The following is a 16,093-nucleotide window of genomic DNA, read 5'->3' as shown; positions in this document are numbered from 1 at the left end:
GGTGGTCCATGAGTACATCATGTAAGGGAAGATCACAGATAAGAGAATCAATTGGATTACTAAGATCCTCGAGTATGACATTAATGTGAGGCCCACTAAGGTGATATGAGGAAAAGGTCTTTGTGAGTACTTAGCTAAAGAACCTGAAGATCTGGGAGAGGCTCAAGACGAGACTGTGTTAATGCATATAGAACCGGAGGAAAAGGGCAAGATCGCTGATCGTAAATTGTTCATGCGAGCCGGAGGTTTTCCTTCAAATATCCCCGCGGAGAAGAAGAGATTTTATAGGCTCCAGAATAGTGGTTATCAGTTGCTAGAAGGTGTCCTTTTAAAATGAAATTTTGATGAAGTTTTACTCCGGTGTGTGGACAGGAAGCAGGCCAAAAAAATCCTGCACGAGTTCCATAGAGGCCTCGCGGGAGGTCATTTCTTGGCCCTGACCACTGTTCTGAAAATTATTCGCGCAAGCTATTATTGGCCCTCATTATTTAAAGATGTCTATGCCCTAATCCGGGGATGCAAAGAGTATCAATTCTATGTTGGAAAGTGTATGAATGCAACCATGCCACTCAAGCCTATAGTGGTAGATTAGCCTTTCGCTCAATGGAGGCTATATTTTTTAGGGATGACCAATCCTATGTCCTCTGCCGGTCACAAATGAATTCTCATAGCCACAGATTATTTCACCCGTTGGACAGAGGCAGTGCCATTAAAAATTTCCACCGAAACTGATTTTAGGTTTCCTTGAGGATCTAGTTACACATTTGGGTCCACCAAAGACCATCATATGAGACAACACCAGAGAAATCATCGAATCCAGGGTCACCTAGTTCGCTCTAGAAAATGGCTTCTACTTAAAGACCTCCTCGAACTACTACCCGCAAGGTAATGGTTTGGCCAAGTCTACAAACAAAAACCTAATCCATCTTACCAAGAGAATTGGAGCAGAACAAAATAGAATTGGCATTTGAAAAACGTACTCTGGATGGACATGGTCACCCCTAAACAAGTTTTGAAGAACTCCCCATACAAGCTCGTATACGGGAAATAGGGACATTTTCCAATCTGATCAGAGATTCCAGCCCTGCAGCTCCTGAAATCCCTTGAGATGGAGGGAAATGAGCCTATGGAAGTAATGTTGGCAGAGCTCCTAGAGCTACAAGAAGAAAGAGAGGTGGCTTTCAAATCTCTTAGAAACCGCCAACAGATTGTCAAGAAATGGTTTGACAAAAAGAACTCAGACCCTGGTTTTAAACAAGGAGGCCTTGTCCTAAAATATACTGAATGCGGTGCAAAGTCGGGACATCACGCCAAGTTCAACAACTTGTGGGAGGGCCCATTTCGCATTATTGAATGCAAGGGTTTTAATTATTTCATGTTAGAGGACTCACAAGGTGATATTTTAGAGATCCCAGTCAAAGGGATCCACCTCAAAGCTTTTTATTAGAGCTTATCTTTGTTATCGTATGTAAATATTGTAGACATTTCTTCTTGCTTTTCGAAGGTCTTTTGTCCTAGTCATTTTTCTTTAAGCTCATAATTAAGTTGTTTTTGAAGCCAAGAAAAGAAAAGAGAAAGAAATGACAAACATTCTGAGTCAAAGAAGCCATAAAGTCGAAAGCAAAATATCTTTAATATTATATGTATGGTTTCTTTACATATATACATCGAAAGAAAGGCTCTTAGGCCATTGTATATTTTGAGAAAAATGCAAAAAGATAGACAGAAAGGCTGCTGTAGGAAGTTGTCTTGTTTAGTCATCTTCCTCAGACTCGAGCTCGTGTTCGTCAAATTCGGCATCATCATCATCATCTTCATCATTGTCTCCATCCCCAAGATCAAAATATGGATCAGAGTCCGAATCAGAGAAGTGCATAACCACCTAGAGGATTGGAGGGTTCTCAAGGGTAAGGATTCTTGGAAAGATTTAGTCCTAGAAATCCGAGTACCATGCTACTCCAATTGCCTCAATCAACATGTGTACTTTCAGAAAAAAATTAGTTGGTCGCCATGCTTGGTAGTGGTGTGTTATTATAGACATGGTTTTGAAACCACAAACTAAAGGCAACCATGGGACCACCTCACCATCATCGATGAATCACCTCAAATCTGAAGCGGTGGGGATACCCCAAATGGGGTATGCATAAGGGACTACCTCATCCAACCCACCTAAGTATTTATCATGGGAAATCTCATTTGTGAGACACAGAACAAGGTGTTTAGGCACAACAATGTCAAGCAGGGAAGCTACGAAGCGGGAGGTAATGTCCTCAGAGCCTACAAAATCTTCCCCTAGGATCCACTTGATAGAAGCTATGATGATAGGGTTAGTGTGGTATGTCATTCATCCTCTGCAGACAATGGTCTAAGATAGTTCCTAGAAAAGCGACTTGACTACCTGTGCTCACTAGCCTAACAGGGGTATCCATTACTCCTATTTTGAGAAGCTACTCAATCTTATCCTGAACCACTAAGGATTGATTCTCAGTATGATCAAAACTGCTTTCTCTCAGCGGTATTTATAGAGAATATTATGCCAAAAGTAGTATCAATGGTTCTTGCATTAGCACAAGTTGGCGATTAATGAGGTTTATTACCACACAAATCAACCTTAATCATCCCTCCTGTGCAGTCTTTTCAGAGGATGTTTGAATTACAAGCTACTGCCACGTGTCCTTCCGTAATATTTCTGTTTGTGGTAGAACTTAGGTAATCTCTCACATTGATATGTTCAACAGGTTTTTATAAATGTCATAAAGCGGGGAGTCCTTAACCCAAAAAGATTGTATGAGCTAGTGCAAAAGGTTTTCAAATGATGGCGTTAAAGGGCATAATTGCTTCACTCTTCAATGAGCTGGCAGTAAGGAGTGTGGCACACAAATTAATCTCACACATATGTGTGAGTTGACCGTTTCATCAAGTTAACTCTCAACTTACGTACCATGCAGCGTGATTTTCAAGGACCCCATCTTCATGAATGTTGTTTTATCAAGAATGAAGAACATGCAACAACAAAGTGATAAGAATAGTTTTTTTTAGTCTCTAAGTGCTAACCCTGAGAAAAAAAAAGAAAAATAGCATCATCTACAGGAGTTTCTGGTACCACTTTCAACAACTAGTATGTGGATATTTTCTAAGAGGCATCTTTTTCTACCCACACCATGCCTCCTAAACCCAACCGCCCTTTCACAAAACCAAAAGAAAAGAGCCATGTCAAAGACACAACCATGATTGTGGATAGGTTCGAAGATGTTTTTGACCCTGATCTTCATGTTCAGCCAAAGACCCTCCAAGAGGCTACCTATCAGAGATGGAAGAAGGCTGGTATAGGTAGGCCTGCTTTTCAGCTTTGGCACTCTAGTCTCCCTCAGTACATGGTTCCTATGGTGCATCATTGCCCTGACTTCATTAATGAATGTGCTGATAGCTTTATGCTAGAACAACCTACGATAAAAGGAGAACAACTAAGGGTAGTGATAAGTGTTGAATCTATGAGGGATATGTTGTGTATTCCTTAGATTGACAATAATATAGCAATTTTTAAGAAAAAGGATCTAGAAGTTTATTGGAGGAACATAGACACTGATGTTAGTTTTTATAACGACGTGATGTAGAGAGATCTAGATACCACCGAGATTCCTCAATTCCCAATAGCTTATGGTGTTTTCAAACATCAAGATGTGAAAGATGTTGCATCTATGTTGGCATAGATTTTAGACCTAGATGATGATCAAGATATTTACCAATTTCAAATGGGTTTCCTGTTCAAATTGCGCAATCAGAAGGAAGTTTTCCATTTTGACTTTGCGGAAGTCTTGGTACATGAGATGGTGGAGTAGCTGGCAAACTTCAAAATTCATCACAGGTTCAAGTACAACTCTTTTCTTGTCCACATGTTCCTGCTCCAGAACCCTAAATTATTTAAATAATCCATGGAGCTTTCAATGTATGACAATAGGAATAGAAAGAATCTGGTAATAGTGTGGTCTGCCTTGCTGTCTGCGATACATGATGCTTATGCATTTTTAGATTCCTTCTTGGCCCCTGCAATGCAGGATTTGATTAAGATAGATATTGATTCAATCACAAACTTTTCAAATACACAAATCGCTAGGATGAAATCCAATTTTCTCTTATGTGATTGGTATCTAGGGTCATATTTTTCTTTCATCAGGACTCATGGGTTCACTGAAGAATCTTTTTTCCTCCCACAATCCATCCCAGATCACACTTTGGCTCTAGAAATATTTAGGCAGTTGGTTGTTATTGAACAACGCATAGGGTTAGGAAAGCATGGGGTTACCATTGTTAAGGAAAATTTGATAATTGGACACATTGTTATCATCAAAAGATGCAAAGTAGAAAGCGTACTCACTTCAAATCTGGTTCAGCTAGGCCTAGTGGTTATTGATGATAAATAGAATTTTGACTCAGACAGATGTCTAGCCTCAAGGAAAAACCCAATAGCACATATTTCACATGACCCTATTTGGGGTTCATGGAGAAACCTGCAAGAAGATAGCTCGACAGTATATGTGAATCTGCATCTTATTCCCAAGGAAGAAAGACCATATTGGTTATCCTTATACAGTGTGAAAGAAAGGTATGACCCGACCAAGAAATTACCACTACATTTATACAGAAAGATGCAGGAAGAGAATAGGCCCAAAGATAAGAGGCACACCTTTTGGAGATATAGGCAAGAAGTCAAAGAAAACAAACTGGGATTAGGAAATCTTCCCAGTGATGATGATTTTTAGCAAGAGTGGCAGAAATATAACAATGACAAATATGATGATTATGATCCTCCTCCAGGTGCAATTGATGAAGGAGTTGTTGCAGAAGCTGTTGAGGCTCGAAGGGAAAGGAAAGAAAATCAGGATCATTGTCCCAGGTTCCATGCCTGGTACCACTTTTAACTATATAAAGAAGCCTATTGGAAGGCCTAGATCTCAGACTTTGAGAAAGAAACCAAGTCTAGCCCCAAAGTAGCAAGATTCTCAAGAAGAGGTTGCAGCCTCTCAGAAGAAGTAGAAGAACACTTCTAGTGTTCCCAAGAGTTTGCAGACTCAGGCCCCTGTATCAACGTAAGCCTCGCTTGCATCAATAACCTCTCCAACATAGGTACCTTTTTATGTCCCTCTTCTTTCTTCTCAATCTTTGGTTTCTGTGTCGACGTCGTCCTTAATTAACCCTACTATTGTGCTAAGTAACCTTAAGACAACCGTGTCTTCCATGATTTCTTTGCAAACCCAAGCAATTTCGGCCTCTGCTAGCCCATTTGCATCTTCCTCCCCTAGCGTTGGCACTTTCGGCACCACGGTTAGCATGACCCACTCTTCTCAGACCCCAAGCCAACCAACTGAGATATCTTCTGGTTCAAGTGTCCTCAAGTTTTTAAGTTTTTCATCCGCCACCTCATCTACTGTTGGGTCGTTGTTCTCCTTGCCTACCAGTGCTTTCCCTAGGATTCCTCCTTTTCCCCCAACTACTCTCTCTTTGACAACTCCAGCCCAATTGCAAGCTAGTGTGGCTCCCATTCCTTTTATCCCACTTGCAGGAGCTCCTTTTGTGGGGCAAATGATGCCTTCCTCATCAAATTTCTATTAGTATGCTGATTCAGGTAAGATCGTGTGAGCTCAGAGGGCACAAAAGAGGAAGGTTAAATATTATTAGAATCCTGCAAAGACTTGCATTCAGACTATCTTCGAGGATCATCAGAATTTAGTGTTTGCGACCATGACCTCGAATGTTGTCAAACTAGCCAATCAAATGCGGTCCGAAGACTATTCTATGCATGCCATTGGCATTAATCTAAGTAGAGCCTGACTGCAAGATAGAGTAGAAATCATGGAGGGATCATAAAAGGTGGTCTCCTTGGACTATCTAAAGCATACCCGCCGCCTCGAGAATCTCACGGTTGAGCTAGAGAGAGTAAAAACTACAAATGAGAAATTGATGAAGGAAGGGAAGGCTAGAGAATCATAGATGACTCACCTACAGTCTGCAATACTTCAAGAAAAGGGCAAGAGAGACAAGCTTCAGAAGGCATTAAAAATCTCTGAGGACCAACTACAAGTAGAGAAGACTACTAAGGAGACAATATTCCAGGAGTTATATGATAAAACAGAAGAATGATTGCTTATGCAAACTACTTCTTTTGATGTGGCTCAAATGCAAGCTCAGTTGCAGGAAGCTATTGTAGAGAAAGAAAAAGGAACATCAAGAATTAGTCAGCATCCAAAACCTTCTTTCAAAAGCAAAATAAGGAAAAGATAAAGCTTTGGAAGCTTAGTCCACTCAAGAGCTTCATGAATCTCAAGTGGTCATCGCGAATCAACAGGAAGAAGGCAAGTGATTGGAGGAAGAGGTACAAGATAAGTAGACCAGGATAATAACACTGCAACACCAGGTGGCAAAGCAAGCACAAGATTTGAAAGAAATGCACCAACAGTTAGAATCCAAAGAGGCTAAGGTGGATTTACTTTCAAAACCTTCAGGTTCTCAACCTGCTCCCCTCGCAGATTTCACTTACTTAGTGCGGGCGCTTCATAATGCATACTGGGAAAATATAAAATAATTCATTCCCTTCCTCGAACCAGCTCTGCGGTTCTTAGCAGTTTCTCAAGGTTTGTGCGCTAAGGTTGACCATTTTATTGAACAGACCATGCAGGCATCGACCCCTAGAATATTTGAGGCTCAGAAGTTAGTTGATTGGATTTACGCTTCTTCTTCTCAAGAGTTAACCGAAGTAGGAATCACAGATTTTGAAGAAGTAATTCAAAAGACTAATTTCGTTAATTGTGGAAAAATGGCCAAACAAGATGCTTCAAGTATGTTGGTGTTAAAAGACTTCATCAGTTTTGTTACAGAATGACTAAAAGGTTTCCTCAAGCTTGGCCTAATCTCCTCTTTTCTTTCAGATGGCTCAATCATGGGAGTTGAACAACTCTCAAGCTTGATAGTGCAAAAGCAATAGGATCAGTCACCCCTTCAAAAATAGAGAGATTACCCTAAAGTAGACAAGTTGGAAGCCTTATTTCATCCTTTGGCCAAACTCCTTACTGTGCTTGAATTGACCTGCAAATAATTAGAAATAGTTCCTTTCAAGGATGTCAATGACCTAGATCAAATTTTTCAAGCTCTCAAAGCTCAGGCTATCCCTTCGGAGGAAGATTGGTCTCCCCTGCAAAAGCTTTTCGACAAGCTTTTCAAGCCAACTAAGGTATAAGCCTAATCTACGAATGAGGATTTTGGGTATTGGCATCCCATGGGCGAGATTTTCCCAGAAGTCGCCAAGAAATGAAGACTTTATTCTACCGTGCTCCTTTCAGGGAATTGTAATTTCCCCCTAGCCGAAGTTCTATTTTTTGCTTCCTCGCGTCTTCCATGTGGCATCATGACTCACGTTGTTCGAGTTTTATTTTAACCATTGCTAAGAAGCTGAGAGATGCTGATGCGTGGCAGGTTGCCTTGTCTCTCTCTATTGGTGGGCCCGCGTGTCTAAAAGGTGTTCGCCTTTGTGCTGCATGGAAGATCCTCTCAAGACATATTATGCAGTTTTGTTTTGCCTCAAGGATGCTCTCTCCTGCTATCACATTTCATTTGAAGGAACCATCGGGTGAGTTTAGTATATTTTTTGAGGTAGTAGGGTGTTTGTCACCAATAACATATGATTGAGTAGTAGTTGCGGATTTTTCCTTTTTTATCCACCGTTAGGAGATTTGGTGGCAGTTGTGCTAGAGCTCAAAGCTATCTTAATCTATCTTCTGATCAGGATTTGCATGGTTACTAACGACACTGCCAGCGGTGATTTTATTTTCGGTTTCTCTCTTTGTTTTCTTTGCCAAGCCATTGGTTCCTTTCTATATAAGTGTTGGTTTTTGCTCTTGTATGGGTTCAAAATTTTGGGAATAAAAATATATACAATTGCTAGGAGAATTATGCCTTTAATTTGTAATTGTGCCTTTGGCCTTTTATGACCACTATATTTCAGTATGCAAGAACATAATTCTGTGCATTTTGTAATTCTGTATAACTTCAGAAATATATGGTATAAGACTCTGTAGATTTTAAACTATGTTTATTTGAACTTGTTATCTAGTGGATGAATGGCATTTATTGCTTTATGTTGAATGAGTTGTTTATATTTCAAATCTCAATTGTTTGGGCATGTAGATTGTTGAATGGGCCCCAAAGTTGCACGTTGTGAAGTTTCTCTGTTCTTATAGTATACTAAAAACCATTTCAGTGCATCGCTATAGAATAGTTTTGCTTTAAGTTTTACATTATTTCCCTTTTCTTCCCCCATGTAAGAAGAGTCGGTTTCTAAAATCCTGAAAGTCGCTCAGTGAACATGCACAGGTTCCTCATCATTGAGTTTCCCATAAGTTTTTTTTCATAAAAGTAATTTTTATCGATCAACATATACAAATCATCAACCTTGACTACAAGGTTGGCCAACCCCTCAATTACAAAATTACATCTCACGATACATAAGTAAACCACCAGACCAATATAAGGTCATAGACGACATAATATGGACCTAAATCTAATCTCCAAACATGCATCACCATCAAAATTTTTGCCAAGATCAACTGCAACATGTTACACCACAAAGAATACTGCATAATAGGAATAATATCACTAGACCCATAAGATCTTCAAGAATGTGTACAAGGATCAATGCAGACCACCAAGACAAATAGGACATGATCAGGAAACATCAACAAGCAAATTAGAACCATTTGCAATAGATGCACCAACACCAATTATTCAAATCTTCATCGATCAACACGCTAACTCTCAGGAATACTCAACAGTAGCAATTCAGACTAGAAAGATAGCTTGCGGAGCACCAAATCATGAACAATCTGAACTAAAGATACACATGAACATCTAAATCATTTTCCCAAATCCGCAACCAAAGATATAATCACATCGAAGCTCATCGGAGAAAACACCAAACTCTGCCAACCACTGCATAGAAAGATTGAACTACAAACTGGATCAAATAATATGATCAAGTAAACTTCCAAATCACCAAACAGATCTCTACAACACCAAAACACAAGAATATGTTTACATCAATGGCAACAACATATCTTATTAGCAACAATATCCAACAATTTTCTCCTTTGGCATTGATGGCAACATGTGAATGTGGAAAACAATCAATGCAAAGGAATGAATCAACAAACTACAACAAAACTCCCTCTAAGATCATGCACAAAAAGCTCCATAGATAAAGCAGTTTTTCACATGACTCTTTCCCCCTTTGACAAAAATGTCAAAGACAAAATATAGAATATGCTCTCTCCCAAAAACTCATCCTCAAAGAAGGACAATCTCTCCCCCTTTGGATAAACTTACTACTAAAAATCAAAATCACACGCTGACTACTCCGACTGAGTAGCACCACCAACTCATCAACCCAGACAAAAAGATAAGGCTTTTAAATCCATGAGATTGATGCAACTCCATGCATCTAGTTCACATTAGGAGGGGTAGAGACCCCTAACTTGACTCTCAAATAGACAAATGTTTTTGCAGGCAAAGGTTTAGTGAAAATATCTGTAGTCTGATCCTTTGTAGATACATCTTCCAATCTTACTCCCTCATCACTGACTTTCTCCCTCAAGAAATGATACTTTATTGACACATGCTTTGTTTTAGAATGCAACACTAGATTCCTTGAAACATTGATAACACTTGAATTGTCACAAAAAGTAACTGTAGGCTCATCATAAATCACTCTAATATCCTTCAACATCTTCTTCATCCAAACTACCCGAGTACAGTTACTAGTTGTAGCAATGTATTCAGCTTCAACAGTAGATAAAGATACAACATTTTGTTTCTTACTGGACCATGAAATCAACTTCTTTCCCAAAAATAATGCTCCACCGGTAGTGCTCTTCCGGTCATCAACATCACCAACCCAATCAACATCAGTGTAAGCACACAATATGAAATCATCATTCTTTGGATACCATAAGCCATAGTCAACAATTCCCTTCAAGTATATGAAAATCCTCTTCACAGCAGTAACATGAGTCTCTTTAGGATTTTCTTGAAATCTAGCACAAAGACAAACAACATGCATAATATCGAGTCTAGTCTTAGTTAAGTACATCAATCCATAAATCATAGATCTATACAAAGTTTGATTAACTTTTTGAGATTCATCATTCTTAGACAGCTTGCATCCAATCACCATAGGAGTTCCAACAAACTTAGAATCAACTAACCCAAACTTTTTCAATAATTCCTTCACATACTTAGATTGAGAAATGAAAATACCTTTACCAGTCCGAGTAATTTGCAATCCTAAGAAGAATTTCATCTCACCTATCATAGACATCTCAAATTCCTTTTGCATTACCACCAAAAATGATATTATCATCAAAGTCTTCAAGAATGAAAAACGTTATCATTCTCAACTTTAAAATATAAATTACTATCAGTCGTACCTTTACAGAATCCCAACTTCAACAAATACTTATCCAATCTTGCATACCAGGATCTAGGGGCTTAGTCCAGTCCATACAGAGCTATCTTCAATTTGCATACCATATCTCGTTCATCTGATAAAGAAAATCCATCTAGTTGCTCAATATAGACTTCCTCCTCAAGATCACCATTCAAAAAGGATGACTTGACATCCATTTGATATACCTTGATGTTCTTGTAAGCATCATATGCAAGCAATAATATAACTTCAATTCTGGCTATAAGAGAAAAGGTTTATTCATAGTCAATACCTTCCATCTGAGAACACCCTTTACATACCAGTCTTGCTTTGTTTCTGACCACTTCACCAACTTCATTCAGTTTATTCTGAAACACCCATTTAGTGACAATCACATTCTTGTCTTTAGGTCTCGGAACAAGCTCCCAAGTGTTATTATTTTCAATCTGATTCATCTCTTCTTCCATTTATTTTATCTAATTTTCATCGTTACATGATTCTGCTACATCTTTAGGTTCAATCTTTGAAATCAAACATATCTCTTCAGCAGCAATCCTTCTCCTAGTCATCACACCTTTATACTTATCACCGATAATCTAATTTTCTGAATGATTCAATCTTACATACCTTAGAGTCTTCTGATTATTCTGATTTTTTAGGCTCTTGTACTTCTTCAGTGACAGTAGAAATATCTAGATTAATAGTCTTCACTAGATCAATATGCTTCAGGATCTTAGTTTGCAAAGGCTTAGGAACAACATCTTCATCATCAAAATCATATCCGCATGCTCTGATCTATTTTCCAAGACATTCATCCACCTTCACATTTGCACTCTCAACTATCTTCTTCAATCCCTTATTCTAGCACTGGTAGGCCTTTCTCTTAGTAAAATACCCAAAGAAGATTCCTTCATTACATCTCGCGTTAAACTTTCCTATATCGTCATCTCTCTTGATATAACATTTACTTTCAAAAAATCTGAAATATCTAACTATAGGAACATGACCAAACCATAGCTCATAAGGAGTCTTACCAGAATCACCTTTAACATGCACCTGGTTGAATGTGTAAACAATAGTGCTAACATATTCTCTCCAAAAGTTATGTGCAACATTTTCTTCCATCATCATAGTTGTTGTAGCATCCAAGATAGTTTTGTTCTTCCTGTCAATAACTCCATTCTGTTGAGGGGTTCTAGGAGTAGATAATTGTCTTCTAATTCCATTTCTCTCACATAATGTATCAAACTCTCTAGATGTAAATTCTCCCCCTCTGTCAGATCTCAGGCACTTTAGCTTCAGTCTTGTCTCAGTCTAGACTCTAGCTTTGAATATCTTGAATTTCTCCAATGCTTCTGATTTCTCTTTTAGAAAGGTAACCCACATCATCCTTCAATAGTCATCAATCAGAAACATGAAATATCTGTCACCTTGCATGCTCCTCACTCTAGTAGGACCACATAAGTCAGTATGAACAAGATCTAGCAGTCCATTAGATGAATACAACTTACTCTTAAATGAATTTCTTGTTTGTTTTCCCATCTAACATTCCTTGCATATCAGATTAGCAGGCTTCACAATCTTAGGAAAATCTCTAACAACTTGAGTAGAACTTATCCTTATCATGCAGTCAAAGTTAACATGACACATTCTCCTATGCCACAACCAACTTTTATCAATCTGAGCAATCAAACAACTTTTCTCACCAGCATTCAAGTGAAATATATTACCTTTAGTCTTAGTACCTGATGCAATCTCTATATCGGAGGCATTCGGGATCTTACATTTACCATTCTTGAATTGAAAATCATATCCCTCATCAACCATCTATCCAACACTCAAAATATTATGCTTCAAACCTTCAACATACAAGACGTCATCAATATTATACTTACCATTGAAAGATATAGAACCTCTACCATGAAACACACAAGCTTTGTCATCTCCAAATCTTACCATTCCACCATCATACATTTCCATACTCACAAATTTTCTTTTATCACCTATCATATGATGTGAACAACCGCTATCAATCACCCATTCATCTTTCTCCTCAATCTTAGCAGCGAAAACTTTCTCCTCAACAATGCAGCTTGTAGGATTCACTGATACCAGGTCATCTTCCTTGATAGAAATAAATACAAATTCATCTTCTAAATTCCCATTTTTTGATTCTTCATTTGTCACACCTTCATCAACAACATAGTAACATCTCTTCTGATTTTTGTACTTCTGGTAGGTCTTGTAGGCCTTATCATTCTTATCATGCTTCTCATGTCTATCATACTTATTAGATCTATCATATATTTCATGCTTATCATATCTGGACATTCTCTCAGGGCACCTAGAAGCAAAATGTCCTATCTTATTACAAGAGAAACATTTCAAAGGTAATTTTCTGTCATACTTAGCGACTCCTTTAGGCAATCTCCTATCAATAAGGGCTTCAAGCTCATCCAATTCTCTTTCTTTTTCTTCCATCTCTCTCTCCTCTCTTTCAAATATTGATACCCAACATGAACTTTCTCTCAGATCATACTTTTGCTTCCCCGATATAGAGGATTTGAATGCAGTCTCAGATTTCCCATGTGATTCTCTAAATTCACTCAAATAAAATGCAATTAGATTTCCAACCAACATGTCTCTAGTCACAGTAGTCACACTCTGGATCTCATCAATAGCAACTACCTTATGTTTATAAGTAGGAGGCAAAGATCTCAGCACCTCAGCAACAATCTCATCTTCTTCAAGGGTTCCACCATCACATCTGATATTCATGACAAGCTCATTCACTTTATCCATAAAGGTTGTTATATTTTCATCATCTCCCATCTTCAATTATTCATACCTTCCTTTCAACTTTGCAACTTAGCAACTTTAACTTGTGCATCTCCTTTATACAAGGTCTCTAGCTTCTTCCAGATCTCATGTGCAGTCTGCAAACCCATCATATTAGTCATCTCTGAATTAGTCAAGGCACACAGTAATTCTTCCTTAGCTCTTATGTTATGTTCAACATCCTTTATCTTAGCAACAGTAACCGGTCCATTCTAAGGAACATTGTATACATTCTTTATTATCTTCCAATACTCATCTCTAAGACATTTCAAATGAACTTCCATCCGGTTCTTCCAAATAGTGTAATTTCTTCCATCAATTCTAAGAATCTCCCTCTTGAAAACATAAGCTGCCATCCTAGATCTCCTCAAGCAATCAAGCATCTTCTAGAGGGTCTAACTCTGATACCAATTGTTAGCAGCAACTAAGAAGAAAAACTAAGAGGGGGGGTGAATCAGTTTTCACCAGATTAAACAAATTAATTATGAACTCAGATATAAAAAACTACAACAAGAATAAAGATAAACACAATAGCACCAGCACACATAACACCAAGATTTTGACGTGGAAAACCCAGTTAAGGGAAAAACCATGGTGGGAACCTACCCACATTAAGATGATACTCTATAGTAGTATGTGTAAATATTACAATGGGCAATGCACATGCATTTAGGCACACTGCCTAGAGATCACTGCTCAAAATAAGATGACCCAAAAGGATCCAACCCTTAGAGAAGTTTCACTACCTTACAATAAGATTCATACTATAATCTGGATTACATGAATTGCAAATTTACCATCTCCTTATGCCCGATGACAGTTCTGGTTAAGCACATTTGTCTGCCCTACAACAATCTCTGCTCAATACACCACATTGAATGATAAATTCTCTTAGGCACACATACACCACTCTCTCATAATGCAAACACCACATCGACACTCGAATAACATGACTATACCACCTATATATACATATCATCAACCTTGACTACAAGGTTGGCCAAATCCTTAACCCTCAATTACAAAATTACATCTCATGATACATAAATAAACCACCAAACCAATATAAGGTCATAGACGACATAACATGAACCTAAATCAAATCTCCAAACATGCATCACTATAAAAAATTTCACCAAGATCAACCGCAACACGTTACACCACAAAGAATACCGCATAACATGAAGAATATCACAAGACCCATAGGATATTTAAGAACACACACAAGGATCAATGTGGACCACCAAGATAAATAGGACACAATCAGGAAACACAAACAAACACATTGGAACCATCTGCAATAGCTGCACCAACACCACTTATTCAAATCTTCATAGATCAACACGCTAACTCTCAGGAATACTCAACAACAACAATTCAAACTAGAAAGATAGCTTGCAGAGCACCAAATCATGAACCATCTAAATTGATGATACACATGAACATCCAGATCATTTTCCCAAATCCACAACCAAATATATAATCACACCGGAGCTCATTGGAGAAAATACCAAACTCTACCAACCACTGCATAGAAAGATTGAACTATAAACCAGATCAAATAATATGATCAAGTAAACTTCTAGATCACCAAACAACTCTCTGCAACACCAAAACACAGGAATATGTTGACATCAATGACAACAACATATCCTAGCAGCAACAATATGCAACAAAGGGTTTCTTTTCCATAATACTAATGTGCATGTGATTGGAAGAAACTGTAGAGAGTTGGAACATAGACAGGGGCATGGGCATAAAAGTGAACAACAAAGTAATTATGGATGGTCCCAAGCTTGGCATGTGGATTACTTCCTAGTGGTCATTCTAAAATGAAATTTGTATGCTTCCAGTTTGCACCCTGTATGCAACTACAATAATAAGGTTAGGAAATTGATTTCCATTCTCTATAATCCAAGTTTGCATCAATCTGAAATATTAATTTGTTGATCAATACCTTCATAAATACAAATAGCAGTTTCTATCAAGATTTGATTGTTTGTCTTTTGGGTAAATCCTTGCTACTCAATTCCATTTGCGCAAGCATTACATTGTGAACTTATATGAAACCATTACAAATCTAAAATACATATATAATGTTGGTTGTAAGTAAAATGCCTTGTTATAACAACAAAATAATCTTGACAGTTTAATCTCTATTAGTTAATCTATGCATATTTTTCCTTATTTCATGAATGAGTATCAGGGGATTTTTTTTTGATATGATAGGGATATCCCCGCGACCTAGCCCAGCGCCAAACCAAGGGGCCGATCACGCTAAGGCAAGACTAATTCCCTGTGGGGAGGATCCATAGCCTGCAAGCAGTCCCCCCTCTTAATCTCGAGAGGGGAGTTGAACCCGAGACCATTGGAGAGAAAACCCACAACCCAAGCCAACTCATAGATTTGAATTTCATTTAAAACTCTACCAACTTGAAACAAACTAAAATATAAACAAGGAACACTCACACTACAAATAACATTTCATTATATACTAAGGTATGCCAATTATTTGATATAATACTCGATGGATAGAAGTGCAAAGTGGGAAAAATGCGAGGTGGCCTCCTCTAGTTTGTGAGTTGTTATGAGTGTCTAGATGGGTGGTTTGATGAAAAAAAACCATCCTTGAACTACATCAATTGGTATTAGAGTAGAAGATTTTGTTGGGATGTGCATGTGAATTTTGTAGCCTAGATATGAATGAAATGAATTTGTTTGCTCGGATATATGTTGAGACGAAATTGAAAAAAGAAGAAACTCAACCTTGAAGGCTCGAAGGTG

The 16,093-nt window shown here is 38.1% G+C and overlaps 1 protein-coding gene across 1 annotated transcript in view; it reads right to left on the bottom strand.

The window, feature by feature from the left end:
• The window catches only part of LOC131859021 (photosystem II CP43 reaction center protein-like), a 72,235-nt gene extending 66,695 nt beyond the window's left edge, over window positions 1–5,540 (bottom strand). Inside the window, 1 exon segment of the mRNA XM_059212533.1 lies at window positions 5,360–5,540. Coding sequence (XP_059068516.1) covers window positions 5,360–5,540 — 181 coding nt within the window.
• Window positions 5,541–16,093: the final 10,553 nt, after the last annotated feature.

The sequence above is a fragment of the Cryptomeria japonica genome, chromosome 10 (assembly GCF_030272615.1).
Source record: "Cryptomeria japonica chromosome 10, Sugi_1.0, whole genome shotgun sequence".
NCBI classification, from domain to species: Eukaryota; Viridiplantae; Streptophyta; class Pinopsida; order Cupressales; family Cupressaceae; genus Cryptomeria; species Cryptomeria japonica.
This window is presented reverse-complemented; position numbering and strand designations above follow the sequence as displayed.